At 38.3% G+C, this 21,130-nt stretch overlaps 1 protein-coding gene across 3 annotated transcripts in view; it reads left to right on the forward strand.

Moving 5' to 3' along the window:
• MIPOL1 (mirror-image polydactyly 1) overlaps positions 1-21,130 on the forward strand; it is a 286,091-nt gene that overhangs the window by 145,866 nt on the left and 119,095 nt on the right. For all 3 annotated transcript variants that reach the window (XM_077819074.1, XM_077819076.1, XM_077819075.1), the window contains one exon: positions 8,821-8,928. In XM_077819074.1, coding sequence (XP_077675200.1) covers positions 8,821-8,928 — 108 coding nt within the window. The remainder of the gene's footprint in view (positions 1-8,820; positions 8,929-21,130) is intronic.

Raw genomic sequence — 21,130 nt, forward strand, 5'->3', positions numbered from 1 at the left:
GAAAATTTTAATTCAAAATTATAGTTTAATGGAAAAATCCTTCTAGGGATTATTGTATAGAAACTCATTTATTTTTTAACAAAAATAATTCTTCTACATGAAAAAAGATAAAATCTATTTATATAAATATAAGTGCGTCCAAACATCTGCAGTTCAATGTACATAATTCACATTGACACCAAAGGTTGGTTTGTGTTTTGACTGGAAGAGTTTGGTATTATTTTTGTCTGCAAAGGAAAGAGTTGTGTAGCATCCAAGTGGCAAGATGTTTGCCTCTCAAGCAATCATGATGAATTTGGGACAAGGAGCAGACTGTTCAAAAAGAAAAAAACTGTCAAAAACTAAGAATGTTTGCATTCCATTAGGACTCTCAAGTTGGGTGCTATTCTCATGTGAAGATCTTTTAAAAGAAAATAAAGAAAAAGATAATAGAATAATAAAACAAGAGTAAAATCAGTTAAACTGTTTCTGTCTCCTTCATATTATTGTATTCATTCATGTCTATAGATGACTGAGAAAAAAAATCACATGTAAAAAATAGCCATAGTTTCAAAAAAATATATTTTTCTAGTGCTTCATGTACAGATTGTCTGTGAGTTGCTTTTGCTACTGATGAAGTGATTGCTATTGTAAATCCTAGTATTTGTCACTTGCAGAAATACTACTCTGGCCAGTAGGAACATGATATTCAAAGGTCTGTTTAATTTCTCTCTTGTATATTTCTATTGAAATATATCAAAATTTATTTTTTAAATTGCTTTTCTCCGTGCAGAACAGTAACATTCTCTTGACTCTACATAAGGAGATAAATGCATTTCTGTGAAAATGACGTACATACGATTGTTTAAATGAACACCTAAGTTGACCATAACTGAAAGACATTAAAGAGGGAAATACTTCTCTCCCCTTATACATATTTACTTTGGGTATTGGCTGCAACCTATATGGTGACCAGACGGCAAATGTGAAAAATCGGGACAGGGGGTAGGGGGTAATAGGAGTCTATATAGGAAAAAGACCCAAAAGTCATGACTGTCCCTATAAAATCAGGAATCTGGTCACCCTAGCAACGTGGTTCTTGTCAATTTCACTACTTCACTTGTATTTCAGCAAGGTATTTAAGAACAGGCCTAACATAAAGCACTGAAGTAATCCCGTTGAGTTTAGGGAAACTAATTGCATGCTTAAAGTTGGGTGCATGCTTAAATACCGTGCTGAACTGGACCATAGTGATTTTGACCTAAATCCTATATCAGAATGCATCCTGCATCTATATGGAGCCTCAATGAGGTCAGTGCAAGATTGGGAATTTAGATTCTCACTTGTTTGAAAAAAAAAATCCACATAAACATCAACAAGGGAGGGAAAAATATGCGACAGGGCTTTTTTTTTAAGCAATTGTTTTATATGTCAGGACATACAATTAAGTGTATTCTATCAAACTGGATTTTTTTAAGTTATCAAATTTAAATAAATTTATTTAGATAATTATCCCTGTAGGTGCATTAGTATAATTCAGTAAAATGGCTTAGGTTAGTGACGATCACTTTTTATCTTTAAGGTTAATAAATATTATTGTTTTTTATCAAATACATAAAGAGAAAAAAGAGAACTACTATTCAAATATAGGGTCTACATCAAGATGGGACTGCAAATGCAGAACTAGTCACAGAATTATCAACAGTGCGGGTTCAGACAAAGACTGCAGGATCTGCTCCATGGACATGATATATATTCATAGAAGAGCTAAATAAACAAAGGCCTTTTTGTTTTTGTTTTTAATTGCATTATCAATCTAATCTATCTCTTTTAGGTATTTCTGCTGAATTCCAGGTATCAATAAAGAACTCTGGGCCAAGTTCTGCACTGGTTTACACCTGGTGCAATTTATTTAAACAAATGACATTGTAAACAGGTGTCAAATTTTAACCTCAAACCTGTGATTAAAAGGAGAAATCTACTCATAATTTGTGTCGCATCTGAAAGGTACAATGCATTTTCTTCTTTTGGAGCATCTTCCCATAACTGCTCTTTCCATTTTAATAAAAGCCCCACTCTGCACAAAAGTGCACAATATAAATAACAAAAGTTAGCAGGCTCAAATAGCCCTAAAAATTATATTTCCCCTCACACTACAAATAGTTTTCTTACCACAACCCCCTCCTATTCTGTTCAGCCTGCCATATTATTGGGTTGCTTCTCCAGCCAATAAAACCTGGGTCTTCTCTGGGTTGATCTTAGCTAGTCTTAGTTGTCGTTCAGCCTCTGTATTCAGATAAGAAATTAGTAATTTGGTCATCTGCTGCATCTGGTTTGATGAAATAGAGACATAAGTCCTCATCCAGCAAAGCACTTGGACACATGATTATTTTCAAGCATATGACTAATCCCATTAAAGTCAATGGGACTACTCATACTCAAATGTTTTGCTGAATCAGAGCTATAGAGCTGTCTGTACATTGCACAGGAGGGTGACAGGATGGCTCTTAATCCTGTATAAGCATTGCCTTGTTTCCCCCACACTTAAAACAACTAGTGACTTTAGCTGTTTCTCCAATTACTTTCACATTTCTCTTCTTCCCTTTGTAACCTTGTTGGTCTTAACTTTATTTTCTAGTGAAGGCATGTTAGAATCCAGCTTTGAGGACTCAGACTCAGTAATGTGATAGAAGCAATTTAGCAGTCAGTGTAGACAAAAGAAAGTGGTGTGTAACACCATGTTAGCTAGTTGTAGATAAACCGTGAGAAAGAGAATGCTGGGGGCTTCCCTCAGGTCATGCTTAACATGTTGTGTCAGCTGATCAATCTGTACTGACTATAAAGTCATATTTAGCATCATGTTAATACAACCTCATTTTCTAGTGAAGACAAACAACATGAGATGGTTCCTTTGAATGCCTCTCCTCTAACACACCTCTGAGCCTATTCCAATCCATTTCCACCCCCTCCGTGCCACTGGAACTGTCATTACCGTAGTTCTAATAATTTCTTCCAAGTATCTAGGACTCTACACCATGCTTATCCTTCTTAACTTTCTGATGCTGTCAGTCTGTCCTTCCTGAGCATTTTGACACTGTCCTTACCTGGTTTTCTTCCTATCCCAGACTGTTCCGTCAATGTCCGCCTTCAGCAGTTCCTGCTCTGCCCTGTTCCCCACCTCTGTAGGGGTCTTCCAGGCTCTGTTCTCAGCTTTCCCATGTTTTCCTTCTACGCTTTTTGTCACTGTGTCCTCATTGGTTTGTGTGGGTCCAATTACCTCCTCTGTGATGACTCTCAAATCTACCTTTCCTCATTAGACCTATCTCACTCTGCTGAATCTCACATCAGATGCTGTCAGGTGCACAGAAAGAGCAATTGACCTGTAAGGGCCTCTAGCACCCTCAGAGGTGCTGGGGGTGCTACCACATCCCCTTTCTTGAAGTGGTTTTTATTATATACAGGGTTTCCAGTTTGATTCAATGACTCTCAGCCCTCCCCCCCCACTATACAAATTGTTCCAGCACCCCAGGCACCCACAGGAGTTTCAAGTAAGGGGAGGAAGAATAAGTATTTTTTTTAAAACATACTTTGTCTATTCCCTTCTCCCCACTCTGAATCCGTCCCCACCACTGCGTCTCCCTGGTGTGTGGGGGGGTTCTCAATGTCTTCTGTCTTTGTACATCTCAGCTCCCTACAGTACTTCTCAACCTCCTTCCCGCCCCCTCTGAGCTCTGTCACTCTCGGATACATACCAGTTTCTTTCTCACACTTGCTTACATTTATTGTTCTCTTTCACACACAGTTGACTTCCTTACTCTGTTTTACTCCTGTGATGCTGCAGTACCACCACAGGGAAGATCCTCAATGCCTCCAGATGTGGGATGGGATATAGCCTTCGGAGGATGGAGACACACGCACACCCCCAGCCAACCCCCTTACTCCAGATCTGGAGGATGTTCATCCCCTTCCTGAGGGAGGGACTAATCTACAATGACCGCTCTTCCCCAAGCTCTGAGTCGGCACACAGCAGGGGCACACAGCAGGAGTATCTCCACCTGCCTCAGGCCTGATAGAGGGCAAGACCTAGGACTTTCTTTTCCCTTCAAGGTGTAGTGGTGAAAAGCTCTCTGACGGATCCTTTTGCACTGCCCTGCTCCAAGGCCTAGCAGGAGGGAAGAAGACTGGCTGAGCTGGGTGGGACTGCTTCAGCCCTTTGATGCATGGGGGATGGGAGATTGGGTGGCAAATGCTAATTATGTTGCCCATCATATCTGTCCCTTTCTCACTACCTCTCTGAAATTCATGGGTGTAAAACTAAAGCCCTCTATACATACGTAATTCAGAAGGAGGAATATAAAAATCTTGTCCAAAGTGACTACTTTTTGAATGAGTGTGTGGTGATCACCGTTAAAGTGTCACCATATTCCAACACTTACCATGCAGTGGTTCTCTAGACACTGCAGTTGTTTCCTATTTTAATTATAGAAGAAAACTAGTACAACGGTGAGTGGCAAGTGTTGGGAAATGTTGCTGTTTTACTGGCAACTGCTGTACAAAACGGAAAGACTTATTGCTAAGGGAGCAGAGCTGGGGGTGGAGTTAAAGAGGAGCACTGTTTGGGTTAGAGGCTGTTGGTGACATCGGCAAAGCCGACTTAAGCGTGGTAATTTTAGAGCTAATGTGTAGATCCAGATTTTATAATAGTTTGTTCTTTAGGAAAATGTCTCCTGTTTTCTATCAAATCCTTTCACCCTTTTTTGACATTACACACTTGATCTCTGCATAGGTGATGCCTATCTTGACTACGCAGCTTTTCTTGGTGGTAAAATCCATTTACATGAGTGAGCTTTGATCTTCAATGGGTTACTTGTGTGAAATCTCCATGAAACGAGACATTCCTTCACCAAGGCTCTAATGACCCCTCCCTAGCTAAGTCTCTAGGAGTCTACTTCATGCTTATCCCCCGCCCCCCAGCCCTCTTGACCTGCAACAACACTGTGCATATGTGCCATAATTGTGTCCGAAGTATGTAAGATATTCGATCTAGGAAAGAAACAGAATCCTAAATGATTATTGCCTTTTACATAATCTAGTAAGTAGCTTAATTCAGGATTTCCTTTATGTGAGCAGTTTTCTTTCAAATAAGAATCTGTAGACAGTCCAAAATCTACTTTAGTTGATATATCATTTTCAAATAGTTTCACATCTCTGATATTGCTAGGATATAGCTTGAATGTTTCACAAATAAATATCTTCACATATTTGATATGGCAGGGTTTAGAAATTCTTATTTATAATACTAAAAATAAAAGACTTCCTCCATTAGGCCTTAAAGGCAAACATCTGATGCTTCCTTGTCAGTATTAAACTGGGCATGTCTTCTCTGCCCTACTCCAAAAAGATTTTTATATATGTTTTTAGAAGGAAGTCCAGTTTCATCCTTGCAGCTGTTGGCATCTTTCAGCAAAGCAGGGAACCAATAAAAACACATGTTCTTTTAAAGAACATCTATTTTTATTGGATCCTGCTAAAAACCAACGACACAGAAGTCAAAAAATGTTGGCTGAAATGAGTAGAAGGCCCACATTGTCTAAAACTGTTCTTAATGCTACTTCCGAACAGCAAAAATATTGGCTGCACAGAAATTCCAGATACTCTTGCCCTTGTGAAAAAGGAGTGTAGTTTTAGTACAGTATTGTTAATGCTAAAAATATTCTAACTGTACATTTTTGTACAGTTATGATTTTTATGCCATATACACCATTAACATATAAATACAAAATTGTCACTGTAACAACAGTCCTTCATAGACAAGGCATATCTAGGTGCTATTTCCTGGACTGGTGAAAATAAATTTGATTTGTGATGTACCTGTGACAGGTCTGGTTAATGAATTATTTTAAATGTATCAGGTGACTTGTGCCTTCTACTTGGGTGACACTATCATAGATTTAATTAATTAGACACTTTTTCTCCTGTGATATGTAAATTAAGTCGCTAACTTTGTTTTGTTTTGTTTGGGGTTTTTTTTTTATGATACCCCTAAAATGGATTCTAGCAACACTAGTCCTGATTTTCTATTGTCAGTGTTTTTAGTGAAAATGAGATCATTTTATCCACTGAAGATGGAAAAGTGCACATCTAGCATATTTAAATCAACTTAGACACTGTTGAGATTGACATACATTTAATTCTACCAGCTGCTTTAATGTGGGGGTATGCATGCTTTGTGCTGCTTCTCTTTGACTTGCCTGCTTGCCCTGTGAGTAGCTAGGATAGTGCAAGAATCTTGCTGTTTCTGTTTATGTCAATATCCTGTCTTCATAAGAGTGGAACAAATAGAGTGGAATAATATTATGAAGTGCACACAGATGCCTGCAGTTGTGCAAAACATCAGGCCCGTGAGGTTTGTTATTGAATTATCCAATAACTAGTTTTAATATTACCCATGTACCTGCGTTATTTTTGGAGCCAGGAGGGCAGCGTGAATAAAAATGTGTGATATTTTTCAGATGGATTAAATTTTTGGCCCATCTCCTTATGTTATCCCAGTGTGTTTTAAGTGTCATTGGTACAATGAGTATAATGTTAAGAGATTTCAAGACAAAAGATTTTTTTTTAAAGGAAGGCATTTTTGAAAGGTTGAAATGGCAATTTTGCTGATGTTAAGTTGCAATTGAAAACTCATGATTTGTGATAATGAGTTAACTAACTGATTTTTAAAACTCTGGTGTTATGAGTCTGCCTGTCAGAGAAACTGTACCCATATATACATGGATTTAATTAGAACTGATTTAGAGTTGTTGGAGTTGTTTTCCTACCACCTTACTTCTCGCACACTTGTTATGAAAAGGCATTTTAGGGGCATGATTTGTGATTGCTATTTTCTATAAAATGAGCATTAAAATTATAATCAGTACTTGAACCATTGCTTTATACAAATAAACACAGACATACACAAATCAAATCAAACGTATTAATATGTCATCTTAGCCTTAGGCTTTAACAAGGAAAAAAAATCCACAACCACCATCCATCATGGTGCACTTTAATAGATTTTTTTTTCTTTTCTCTATCTTTTTCTCCTTTGTTGTTCACTATAAAAATGAAATAGCTGTGATACAGTTAGCACACTTACACACTGCCACCACTTCGAGAGAATATACTAGTTCCAGAAATATTCCCTCTTTTTAAAAAGGAGAAATTCAGTAGAGCTGGTGACTTTTTTGAGCTCAGGTTTCATATGCAAATACATAAAATAGACACCCAGATACTTCATTTGGGTGCTTAGATCAGCCCTTATTTTCCCATTTTGAGCAACTGCCGTTATTTGGATACCCATGCAAGCCTTGGGATTTGGCGTCCAGTTTAGGTGCCAGTGTTTGGTAATGGGGCCCAGAGTCCATTATTTGTGGTTAAGGGTTTAAAGAAGGAAATAAAATAGTGTTATCTAAACTTGTGTTGGAAAATGCACTTTTGGATACAGTTTTAAAATTTTATTTGGGACTGTAGATAGACTCACTTGCCTGTGGTCTTCTGGTTCAGAACCACTTACCCTTTTTAATCATTGGGGCTCACATGACCCATGCTTCCTTACTCGCTAGTCCTGCATCATGACAGATTATAAATTTGATAGGAAATTTGATTCCTTACATAGCTTCCAAAATAATCCAGAATCATATCTGTCCATAGTAATATTATTTGAGTTTAAATTTTTAGTTTTGAGATCACAGTGCTAGTGGCCATTATATCTTTGATCTTCTCCCTTCCCTTCATGTGTACTCTGAGTATCAGCAGAAGATGTTCCTCATCTTTGAATATTCAGATGCTGTGCTGTCAAGCTCCTCCATGCTTTGGTTTTCAATGGTGCTATCATAACTCCTTCCTTCTGCTTCCCAGTAATATGGTGTATGCTGAAAATATTTTGGTTTTGCTAATGTTTTCAGCTAATATGCTCTCTTACATGCCCATAGTAAGACATCTCTAGTACCCCTTTCCCTATTTTTATAAGAGTTTTTTTCTGCTAACTGTTTAATTACTGTGGTAAGCCAGGGTAGCTGGGTTTTGCCCCTCATTGCTATCTTGAAAACTGGTTAAATCTGCTTTGGGTACCAATTTGAATATCCTAAATATTTTGGCCTTTAAAATACTTATTCAAGTTAACTCCTTTAAGTGTTTGTATGCACACACTCAGAATAGGAAAAACTAAAATTTTCTATCCTGTTCTTGGTTATTTTAAAAAGTTGATTATTAAAAAACAAACATTTTTTTAAAAAACTAGTTGTTGTCCAAGATCTGGTATTTGGGAATGCAGTCTCTGAGTTTTATTAATATGTACTGTATAAATCTATACATATATTTCCTTATTAAAAAGTGAGGGGTTTTGTGAAGGTACACGCTTAATTTTTTCATATTCAATTATATTTAAATATATAATGGGGCAAATTCTTCTCTGTTACACTAGCACAGCTGAGACCAGAATTTGGCTTAGTGTCATATTAATTTGTAAAATATATTTAAATATTATTTGGCAGAGTTTCTTGATATACTATACCTGATATATGAGTTTTTCCTTCAAACAATTGGATCTGAACAAGACAATGAATAAAAGATTGATTTACATATATGTGTGTGTGTATATATATATATATAGAGAGAGAGAGTATAGAGTATAGTATAGATCTAATATGATTTCATCTCTTTGATTACAACTTGCTTTTGTTGGAAGCTTTTTCCGCTGCAAAAATGGTGATGGTGTTATTTACATTAATTCATTTGGCTTCTTGGGAAAAAAAATATGCCCCATCTCCTTTACTTAATGGAATTCTTTCCTCGTTGCAGTGCAAACGGCTGGAGCAGGAGCTTCATCATCTGAAAGAGCAGAACCAGACTTCAGCAAACAACACGAGACATCTGACTGCTGAAAACAATCAAGAACGTGCTCTGAAGGTAAATCTCCGTTCCTTCTTGCAGGCAAATTAAGGTTGTAAGCCCATGGTGCCAGCTTTCCGTGCTGCATATATCAATTGTGTACATTTCGGCAGAAGTGAGCTGTGCTGTTTGCCAACAACCCCTTCTTTAAACACAGATACAGCACCCTTCTGTTATGGTATTATTTTATTTTGTGTGTTGTATGAAAACAACAAGAAAGAAATAATATATTCTCCAAATCAATGGGCTGTGTTGTGGTAACTAGCACTAGATTTGGTTTTGGTTCTGTTCTTGCAATATTACATTTTTATCATGTGTAAAAAACTGCTGCTGTTTGTCTCAATTGCACAAAACTAACATTTTAAAGTACGGCTGTTTGATCTGCTCTCAGCAGCATGTGCTATATTAATAACATTATTGACCTATACTACTAGTGACCACATAGTTGAGACTACTATTTGCAAAAGGGTAGCTTATTTCAGTTGGAATTGGGAGGAAGAATAATAAGCCTTGTCAATAAGAATAAAAATTGGGAGAGTGGGAGGAGGGGGACAGAGAAAAGACAATGAAAAGATTTGACAGGGTTTTTCTACTTTGATTTGAGAAAGTGGCATTGTGACGTTGTTGAAAGTGGTAGCTGCCTAACTGCAGACACCATTACTTGCCAGCATAAGAGAAATTGCCCGGTGAAGATGCAAAAACTTGTAAGTGTGTTCAACCAATAAAATGTTCAGAAATCTATTTCCTGTTTATGTGTGAAGGAATGAAAATAAATCTTAAGTAGAAGCCAGTATTCCTTTATCTCTTTAATCTTGTCACTTTAAAATTGTGTTTTATTTAGGCAGGAGGAAATGAACATATCTCATTATAGCCAAATGTTGCCCAGCCTCTTTTGTTACTCTTGAGAGCATGAGAGAATTGTCATTCTTGCTTGGTAGATTTGGTCAGCTCAAGACAACTCATCTTAGATGAAAAGAAAAGGAATACTTTTGGCACCTTAGAGACTAATAAATTTATTTGAGCATAAGCACCACTGAATGCATCCGATGAAGTGAGCTGTTGCTCACGAAAACTTATGCTCAAATAAATTGGTTAGTCTCTAAGGTGCCACAAGTACTCCTTTTCTTTTTGCGGATACAGACTAACACAGCTGCTACTCTGAAACCTGTCACCTTAGATGGTTTCTCTCTCTTTTACCCTTGGTCACTTTCAGGATACAGTGACATGTTCAACCTTCATGCTGCAACAAAGAAATTAAGAGTTGACCTTTCTGTTGACAATAAAGTGGATCCACAGTTGTTTACTATGGAATGCACAAAAGGCACTTGAGTGTGAAGAAATTTGAGATCAAGTAGATCATAGTGACTATCAGCTGATTTATATACCTCTTGTTTAGTTATTCCTTCACTAATTACAAAAAGAAGGTACAGCACTTTATCACTGTGGATGTAGAGGGCTGAATTTTCAGAGCAGACTCCACTTAATTTCTAAAATTTTGCATACATATATATTTGTACATGAAAACATTCAGATTTGCATGTAAGAATGAGAATAGAGGTTGCATACACAAATCCAACTTTTTGCTTGAGCAGAAACTTGGCCATATAAAACTGCATGCACATAAATTTAGTAGCCAAAAATTGCTGTGCAATTTTTGAGGATATTTTTGGAAACAGATTTTTATTAAATAAAGTAGAAAAGACTCTATGCCACATGAATACCAAGTGTTGCATGAGCTTAAGGTTACCAGTAAAATCTTTGCTGAATATTGCAGAATGAAGTCTATGCTATCAAAAGTAGTACAGCCTTCTTCAAGATAACTGATGGTCATCATAGAGAGAAACCATAGACTCCAGAATCATTTATGTTCACAGTAATGCAGGTGCCTTGAATCTGGAGTCACCACAAGCTAGTGCTGGACAGATACTCTGTTGATTGCAAATAGGAAATGTTTAAAAAATATTAAGTAATTTCCCATAATTGTACTAAGTTACTTATTTAATGGCATTGAATAGTTACTGGCATGGGTGCTGGAACTAGGCATGCTAGGGGTGCCGCTGCAGCCCCAAGCTTGAAGTGAATTCCATTTTATGCCAAGTTTACAGTTTCGTTCAATGGCTCTTAGAACCCTTGCTATCAAAATTGTTCCCGTGCCCCTGGTTGCTGGAGAGATTCTTTCCATCAGAAAACAATATTTTTATTGAGATTACAATTTATTTTTATTTTTATTGAGATTACAATTTTTCCTTTTAATATTATCTGAAATGATGCTTACTGTATAATTTTATTTTCAGAGCCATAAGAGAGACCTAATAGTTCAAATTGAAACTAGATTTTATTTTTAATCCTGCTATTGCTGTCCCTGAATCCAGTCCTCAAAGAATCTAAATTCTGCCTGGCCTTTTTCAGGCATATTTCATTTTGCAAAGTTAGAGGTTAATTGGTCAAGTTGTTTTGGATATATGAAATGTGGAAGGCTTTTCACTTTTGGAAAAGCTGCTTTTGGGGTCTTTTAATATTATATCTCCAGAAATCTAGTGAGTCCAGATTTGTTGTATTTTGTTGTCCTCAGAGAGAACTAGTCCCTTTTGAATACTTTTTGAAAGATTGGGTGGTTAATTTAAGTTAGGGACTTAGAACCTTTGAAAACTCCCATCAGGAGTGCTTGTGATCTTTGATATGTAACTAAGCTTTCATTTAGAACAAGAAGCTAATCAGCCCTTTTTCTGGTAAAAGTAGAAAATGTAAACCAAACACTAGATATAAAAGTTTATATCCGTGACTTTTCTTAAAAATCACAGATTATTCTCCTGCAGCTGCTCTTCTCTTGCCACTGCAATCTGAACCACCTGTCCCTATGACTATTAGCACCAGAGCTCACTGTGACAGAATTTTCACACACACCCTACTGGGAGACCGAGCATGACTGAAAATATGCATGCACACACACTCCCCCCTCCCCCTTCTCATTCCCAACCACCAGGTCTCACCTCTGGTACACTTCTAACAGTGACCATAAACCTTCACCACACATAGAGTAGTTACAAATCTAAGAGCCCCTTCACATCAGCCACAGAACATCCTCTAGGTCACCTGACTGTTTTCAGAGAAGCATACCATATCTTTTATCCATACAATGTACAGCGCAAAAACAACGTCCTCCCAACTCCTACTGTCCCACTCTGATCCAGGGAAACAAATTTACTTCATCCACCCTGTCACGGTGTCTGGAGTGGTTCATGACTGAGCATGCCAACCTCCGGGCAGATTGTCATAAAGCAGGGCTGACACCCCAAACTGGTATCTTGTGTGATTAAATTTCACCAACCTAATAACAAATGTGAACTCCTGAAGTGCTATTACAGTCTTACCATGGAGTCACTGATAGTCCCCATGGGCACTCCACTCTATCTAGCCACCCATGCAAATTGGACTTAGTGATAGTTGATTGTCATATGCCAAAGATCACGAAAGATTCAGGTTGCTTCCAGTCCCAAGAGACCAATCACTAACTCCAGATCAATTTTGTACCTCAGACAAAAAGACAACACCACACCACACCACACCAAAGACAACACTTGTAGCCAATCCTATAGTAAACGAACTAAGTGTTTATTAACTAGGAAGAAGAAATGAGAGAGTTATTTACAGGTTAAACTAGGCAACATATATACACAAATGAGTTACAGTCTATGCTTCCAAAAGGTGACCGAGGTTTGTAGTAATCTGCCAGCACTGAATGTCTTTTAAGGCTAACCCAGGTTGACCCTGGGGATCTCTGCTTCTGTTTCCTAGCTCCAGTGCTGTGAGAGTCCAAACAGCAAAAAGAGAGAGAAAATTTTCTTGTGTCCCTGTTGTATCCCCTTCTTCCAGCATTCACGCTGATGGGACAGGCTTTCTTGCACATAGCAGCTTCAAGGGTGTGAGAGGGCTGTTAAGCACGTTTTTTTTATTGTGATGTTCCACAATGGCCCATTTAGTTTTGATAGCCCTTCTTGATGGGTGGTGGACCATTCCTTCTGACTGGGTTCCCAGGTTCAGCGCAAGCATTTTGACAGTTATAAAGCAAAACTTCCATATCACCTTATAGCATGGGATATAGACATGACAAGTGAAATCAATGCATGCAGCGACTTGCAAGCATTCCATAGCATCTAAACACTAAACACATTCCTGTAAGTCTAACGCCTATCTTGAATAATACTAACATACAGGTGAGCTGGTCTGGTTTCCAGCTATGAATCTGCCTATGCCCAGCTGACACCTACAACCTTGGCAAGAGCTGGCACCTGGTCTGCCAGCATCACATGCACCCCATATATAAACCACCATGTATATACTGAATCCATCCTCCAAATACGGCTGTAAGACCTCACACTGCAGAAACAAGGCTTATGTCCACCTTTACTCTGTCCACTCTGCACCAATTGTTTAAAAAAAAAAGGGGGAAATTTCTGTATTTTTCTAACTCCCATAAATTTAACTCTTCTCGTCCAATTCACCTCAAATTTGCCAAAATAATCTATTCTGATGAGAATCAAAAAAAAAAAAAGATGTTTCATGCCTTTTGGATTTTCCTTTAAAAATAAAGGAGGGGTCAAAATCAAGGTGACAACAGAAAGATAGTTACACCCTTAAGTATAGAAACAATGGAGAGAGCAGGAATATAGGATTGGAGTTAAGGTTACTTATTGAACCTTTGTAATGAATTTTTCTACTTCCAATTTACTCTTTATAGTCCACATGAATAGTCAGATTGGGTTGAAAATTGTTATGACAATTCAGGGCCTGAGGTAGAGTTTGTGATACAAAGTTGAGATCATTTGCTCACAGGGTTTCTGAGATAAAACTCCTCAAATAATAACCTGTTTTTAAAATATCAGCTTCCTTACACTTTGTTATTCAAAGAAAGGGAAAAATCCATGAGCAATGCCGCCACTAAACATATAACACTGGATTGATTGTTGAGATTTAGTGATTGATACCTAAAACAAGCTGCCAAACTTCATAAACAATCATTCAACTTTATTTCCAGAGTAGTGAACAGGACCGCTGCAATCCTTGCTTGCATGGAGCACCAGCAGTGTGCAGGGACTGACTGAAGGAGAGGAGGATAAGGGGAAAGAGATAAGGAAAGAGCCTCTTAGCCTAGTGGCAGGTGCTCTGATTTGGGATGCCAGGGTATGGGAAGCAGGAAGCACTGTTGGGTGGCAGCAACCATAACTCTACCTTTGAGTAAGCGAATACTTGTTTTGTAATTGAGCAACTCTTTCCTTCATAAGATGAAAGGAGAAAATCTGCAAAATAATAGTAAGGCCCTGATCCTGCAGACACTCTCAAACAAGTGATTCTTCAAATGAATGATCCCACCGACTCATTTATGGAAGTAAAGTTACTCATGTGCATAAGTGTCTGTGTGATTGGAGCATTTCCTTACAAATGAATGGTAATAGTTCATATAAAGGTGTTGAGTTAGTCTCAGAGAAGGGCTACGAGGCCTCTGGTGTGTTATTGCTAAAGTAAAGAAGTGGGGGATTAAGACAGTGAATGTACAGTGTAAAGGATTAATGGAGTTTTTTCTTCTTATGGATGAGCTAAAGAACCTTTCATACTATCTCTGCAAATTGCAAAGCGGGGAAGACAGACAGGGAATTGCAGAGTGCTTTAATGCTTCCCAGTAACGTCTCCCATGCCTTGCAAGTCTCTCTGGCTTAAAAAAAAGATTGGGTGTGTAATGTCTAACTTCATAAATGAGATAGAAGTACATAATTTAAAATGAATGTCTTCTCCACTAATAGCTACTGAATACGCTTTATAATGTGGGTCTCTTGTGAAATGGTTGTTTCTGTAAGATGTTTGGGGCACAGGCCACCTTCAGTAAGGTGCTAATTACCCTCACGTACTGGAGTGGGTTTTGAGGACTTTCAGCACTTCCTAGGATCATAGCAAAGGAACTGAAAGGGGCAGAAGGCTGCTGTAAGTTGTGCTGGGGTGAACTACGCCCTAGCCAGCCCCAAGATCAGGGGGACACAAAAGTGAAGTAAAACCACCCTTGTGAGCCCTTAGGTCTTGTCAGACTTGAGGATCATGCCTCATGTATGAAGTGTGACGTTATTGCATGTATACAGCTTTCCTCTAGTTCCATATCAGTCATTTACATTAGCTTACGGTACAGTACATCTTATCTTCACCTTTTTGGTAAGGTAGTTGGTTTAAACCAATCTGTCTCATGCAGATCAGTTTATGGGGTTTAGGATTTACATGACTAATTAGTGTAATGGGCCAAACGCTCCTCATGGTGACAGTGATCCAATCCCACTGATGCCAAATTTGTGCTCTGAATTTTGTTTTACATTTTTTTCTCCACATACTAGAGGATTACACTCATTTGAATGAAAATGTCGGTCCCAAATCCTTCTCATAGTGACACCCAGAGTTGTGCTGATGCCACTGTGAGGAGAATTTGGATCAGTATTTCCATTTTAAGGTAATATAATCCTCCTCTATCTGAAACCATTTTAAAAAAATCTCTTACAATATTCCAGATTGAATTATATCTAAATCTTTTAGGAATAATTACTTCCTAAAAGCACAAATGTATATAGATCCTTTGTACATTTTCATAAAATAAGATCTGCAAAGTGCTTTACGGGACTAATATGTCAGGGTCTATATATAAGATTATTCATTTGTGTTTGGCCTTTGTAATTAACACTTGGTCTTTACTGATTCTGATAAATGTATTCCCACATTACACTGAAATACCTGACTCAGTTAAACTGTGCAGTTTTTCAGGAATCACCGTTTTCTTCATCAGTATTAGAATACCACCTCGAGTTATTTTGTTGTTGTTGATTTTGTAGTTGATAGCTGTGGAGAATATGTTCAAAAAAAGAAAAGGAAATGTTTCTACCATGCCTCAGTCACCATCATCATAACATTTCTGTATTTTTATGTGAATATCCTCTTTGCTCTGCTAAAGAAAAAATGGAGAAGAAGTCCTGTGAAATCATAAACTTCATGTGAAAACTCATGCAACATATTTAACTGGATTTGAATATGAAGTTTGGAGAGCTGATTTTTTTTCAAAGGCCTATGATTTATGTTGCAATTTTTAATTAGGTGGCACATTCTTTGTAAAGCTGCTATTAATCTGCTTTAAACACCAAAGAGACACACTAATTTACTTTTAAGCTAAACCCTTAAAATGGGGAAAGGGATACACAAATCAGGTGACCTTTAATGACTTAATGAGTTTATTCCAGCCAAGTATGATGTCAGTAGACTTTCTAAAGGTTATACATCTCCTTCAAAGCTGTTAGAATGCTAATATTTGGCTGTGATTGTTTTATCATATTTTATTGCCTGGCCATCTCTCTAGTTGTAATTTTATGTAGAATTCATCCTATACACTTTCATGATTTTATTAAGAACTTAATACATTCAGGCCACATCCTCAGCTCCTGGTCCTGCTGCACAAGGGAGCCAGAAAGCTGCCCTAAAGGAGAAGTCAAAAGATTCCCCTGGAGTAGGTATATCCTACACTGCCTGGCTCTACACCTCCCGGTTCCTTCGCTCTGTGTGTGGTATGTGGCATGTGGCAGGGACAGGAGGCCCACTCCAGGTGGTACAATTTAGAGCACCCCTTAGGCTTCCCTAAGTTGTGTCAGAGGCCATTTTGGCCCCCAGCATCCCAAAATTTTTGGAGTGGAAAGGTGTGCCAATCACCCTTAGTTATGCCAAGCACAAGAGCACCGCAGCTGAGCATTCAACCAATCGAGTGAAGCACATAACCCTTGACTTTATAATGAATCTGAAGGATCAGCTGTAACATAAACTTTAACATGCTCACTCCTATTGGAATTATTGTAATGTTAAGTAATATACAATGTGGAATATGATTCTTGTTTCTGAAGAGAGATTGTATCGCCTGCTTCTACCTTTAAAAAAAATGACTACAGTTAACACTGTGGGCACACATGGCCAGCAAAGCTTCACTTTTAAAGTGTCTAAAACTGGGTTGTTACTGCAAAGCAGCGGAACTGATATCAGTAAAGTGTGTGTGTGTATGAGAGAGAGAGAGAGAGAATGAATGTGTCTGACTCTGATGCCTGTAGCCCAGGTGAAAGTTCCCTGAGCTGGGAAAAAGAAAAGGTGAGATTTGAACTTCTGGTCTCCTAACTGCTGTTTAAATTCCCATGCAACTGACGATAGCCAATAACCCTAACCTAGAAGATAGTTCTGGAAGAGCTGCTGAACACTCCATTATCCACTTTTTTTTAATAAGTGATCAGAGAGCTTATGTAAGGCTGCTGCAGGCCCACATCCCAGGTCTGTTCCATGACAAAACTCCATATTGAATATCTAGTCAGTTTTGATTATCCTGGCTCTAACTACAATAAACTATAGTGCTCGCCCAGAGTCAGAGATCAAATCCAGGGTTTCCAATCACCAATATTCTCCTGCTGACAGGTAAATAGTTGTGTAACCCACTGAGAAGTTGAGTGTCAAGTCTTCCTCAAGTAGTAGTTCTACAGAAGGGCTGGCAATTACTCCTTCACCTCAAATAGTAAGGGTGAAAGATAGGGATCTGATCCAATTCTTTTTTGAGATGGGATGACCACATCTGCTGCATGCTGTATTCAAGAGGTGGGCATGCCATCAATTTATATAGAGGCATTATCATATTTTCTGTTTTATTATCTATCCCTTTCTTAATGATTCCCAACATTCTGTTCGCTTTGGAGGTTGAGATGTATGCTTCATTCTGCCATGGAAGTGGGAGGGCAAAAGGCAGATCTGCTGGTGCAATGCAGGAATGCACACCCTGCTGCTGCAGCTGCACTTGGCTGTAGCCAATTTCCAGAAGTCTATGAGAGGTGACAGAGTATTTTGGGAAGTGAGTGATTACATAGACTTTTTCATGGAAGTTTCTTCTGTGAACAGTTATGTTGTCATTGCCCATCATGGTGGATTGCTCTTGCTGTACTTATGTTGAGGACCTTTTCAATGGGGATGGAATGTTATAGACACAGAATTCACTGAGACATGTTACAACCTCTCATGCTCTTCAGCAGGATTGACAGCAGCAGCTTCAGTTTCTCCCTGATTCCCAGGCAGGTGCAGCTTTTCTTCTCTAGGGGAGCTATCCAGTGAGGTACACCGAAACTATGGAAGGCTTTCACTTCCATCTCAAACAGATACTCAAAAGCAATATGTACCCCAGTTTAAGGCTTTGCCATATGAGTGTAAGTTTAACAGAGATCTCAACAGTGTTAAGGCAAAATAATTTCACAAATGCATGGAATGTGTGACAGTCAGATGTGCTGATCTGTTGATATAATTAATGTAAAAGCATATGAGATCACTGTTAAGGTTTTGCATTATAGTGTAAGTTTGTTGAAGCAGGGATGCATATTGCTTTTGGGAATCTGCTGCAGATGAAAGTTAAAGCCTCGTAGAGCATGGGAGTGTGTTATTGACAATGTTGCAGGAATATGAAGGTGGAAAGGAATACACTCATCTTTTCCCTTAACTTTTTATTTCCATGTTTTAAGGTTTTGGGTGGATGGGGTATGTCCTGCCAGAACCTTAACGGTGACTAAATATAATGTTTGTTTGCTAGTAGACTAAGTTGTAATGACGTGCTCTGTGTCTGTGTGGGATGTCACTACATCTAGGCCCAATTTGGTAACCCTCACTCAACTTGAATAGTGCTTACATGATCAGTCTTACTGAGTTAAATGCATTAAGTACTAGTCAACATGATTAATGGTTGGACTCTATGTAAGCAGTGCTATTATGCACTAGCGGAACTTTAAAGACTGTGCAATCTACAATTACTGGCATAACAAATTGAGTACATATTCAAGACCAATGTGAATTGAGTGTGTTTTCTTCTTACTGTCCTATAATTCCCATTAAAGATATGTCATAGACTTTTGGCAACCAGCCCGTGCATCATCATACACAGTGGGGCAGAAAATACCACCGATAACCACACAGCTTCAGGGAATTCTCTGTCTATGTGGATCACTGAGTGGAGAAAGTTTGAGCATCAGTTAGAGCTTCCTCTGCCAGCAGTGTAAAGTTTTAAACACATCAGATACCATTCACCTGCTCTCCAGCTTCCTTAGCCCTGTTCCCTGGTCAGTTCGACTCCTGAGACCCTCAGCTAGTTGCCTTCTGTCCCAATCCGTTGTCATATACATATGTCTGGAACAACATTTGTTTATGTCTGTTATCTATGCACTAACTAATGTATCATATACATTTGACCATCTCACTTAATTCTGCCCAATAATCCATCATCAGTGGGATATACTCTGGATATTCCAAGCCTCCAAGCAGTTTTCAGTTAGTTTCAGTGCAATACAATCCAAAACCTGCTAAAAAAATGTTTCTTCCCTTCCCCCAAATGTAGAATTGCATTTCAAAATTATGCTGATCTGAGGTACAGGTCATGCAATTTTCAGTCTTCAGACAGGGGCAGGTTAAAGTCTAATATTTCTTGAAGTTTCAGGGCTAGAAATAGGTTCTTTATATCCAGGGTCTCTCCCCCACTCACCTTTTTCAGCGGTGTAAGGAATGTTTCCAGCACTAGTAGATTACAAAATATTGGACTTTACAACTGTCTCATTATTAAGCATGGAAGTTACTTTTCTATGTGATCTTTAGAGGAGTCTAAAATGTATCAGTTAACTTGTTCCTGTCATTCAGACAGCTGTACAGTTGGACTCATACTAACTGAGACAGACTTGCTTTATGTGGGAAGGACTACAAGAAATTTTCCCAAAATCAAATTTTAGAGCTTTATCTCGGTATAATATTTAAAAGTACCTAAGTGTCTCCTAAGCCACTTAGGTGTTCTGAAAACTTCCCTTGATCTTTGTTCTTTGGGGTTTTTGTTTTTATTCCTAACCTTCGAGACAAAAGTCAATTTGATGAGTCTGGAGCCAGTATTTGATAAAATCTGATAATTCTGAAGGTGAAGGACTTAACTTTAAAAGCAATGGTAAATTGGTGATTGCAGCAATGAAACAATTGTAATGTCACTCCAGTCCCAGACGATGCTGTGGCTGTCAGACATTTTTTATTTGGTGCATCATTGCTAGAGATACTTGTCATGACACACACACACACATGTGCATCATTGACTGCTTCCGATACTTGTCACCACACACACACACACACACAAATAAAATGGGGATTTAAATGTCCTGGCGTAGGGGTCCTGACTTGATATGGGTTTGAGACAGCATGGAAGAAAGAAGACTGAATAGCATGAATCAGTCACCCCCACCATATCTTAGTCACGATAGTATAATCCCATCCTGTTGGATTAGTAAAATATTGAGTGCAACATGGTGTGCAGCTGCTTGCAGTTCTTCACTTTGAATATTATAGGTACTGTGAAGCTTTTGAATATTGTTGAAATCTGGACTCCTTTTGCACTGATTGTGTTTTATTTCTGCTCTTTCATGATCTGATCCTGAAGTAATTTCCTTATACTGGAATTTGGATAACTGTAATCACTTTGGGGATTTTCCCCTTTATATGAGCTATGATTGTCAGATGGGAGCAGGTGGATGTGGCCATCTGGCTTTGAGTCATACCTTGTGCTAAAACTTTATAGAGCATTTTTTCTTACTGTTCCTTTTTTTTCCTGTTGCTGTAATGTGTTGGCTTTACTTCTTTTCTTTTTATTGAATAGGTCCATCACAAACAAACAAACAAAAATGTTTAGCTCAGTCTTTATTTTCCCTTTCTCTGAGGCTTCTCCTGGAGACAAGGTACCAGACGTATGTGAATGGCTATGGCAAATAATACGTTGCTGTTAAGTATTACTTTATTTGTTTCATAAAACTTAATTTTGTATGTAAGTCTTGTTTCCATCCACCCCTGACAGTGCAGTGGATCCCAATTTCCATGTTCATGCACCCTTCTCATGCCCTATTTTACATTGTCAGCTTACAGGATGCACAGAGAAAATAACTTTTATTTGAGCAGTAACTGTAAACAACATCTGGAGCCTGAGTGCATGATGATACATTGGTTATTTGTCCTACAATAAAATGTATAAAAGGTAGTAGTAACCTAAGCCCTCACCCAAAAGGAGCGTTAAATAGCAAAGGTCTTGCTCTGACCCACCCATGACCTCCTTATCTGAAAAGGCTCTCAGAGTTAATAGAATCCACTTTAGGTCTGAGGTAGACACTGA

The sequence above is a fragment of the Eretmochelys imbricata genome, chromosome 6 (genome assembly GCF_965152235.1).
Source record: "Eretmochelys imbricata isolate rEreImb1 chromosome 6, rEreImb1.hap1, whole genome shotgun sequence".
Classification (NCBI taxonomy): Eukaryota; Metazoa; Chordata; order Testudines; family Cheloniidae; genus Eretmochelys; species Eretmochelys imbricata.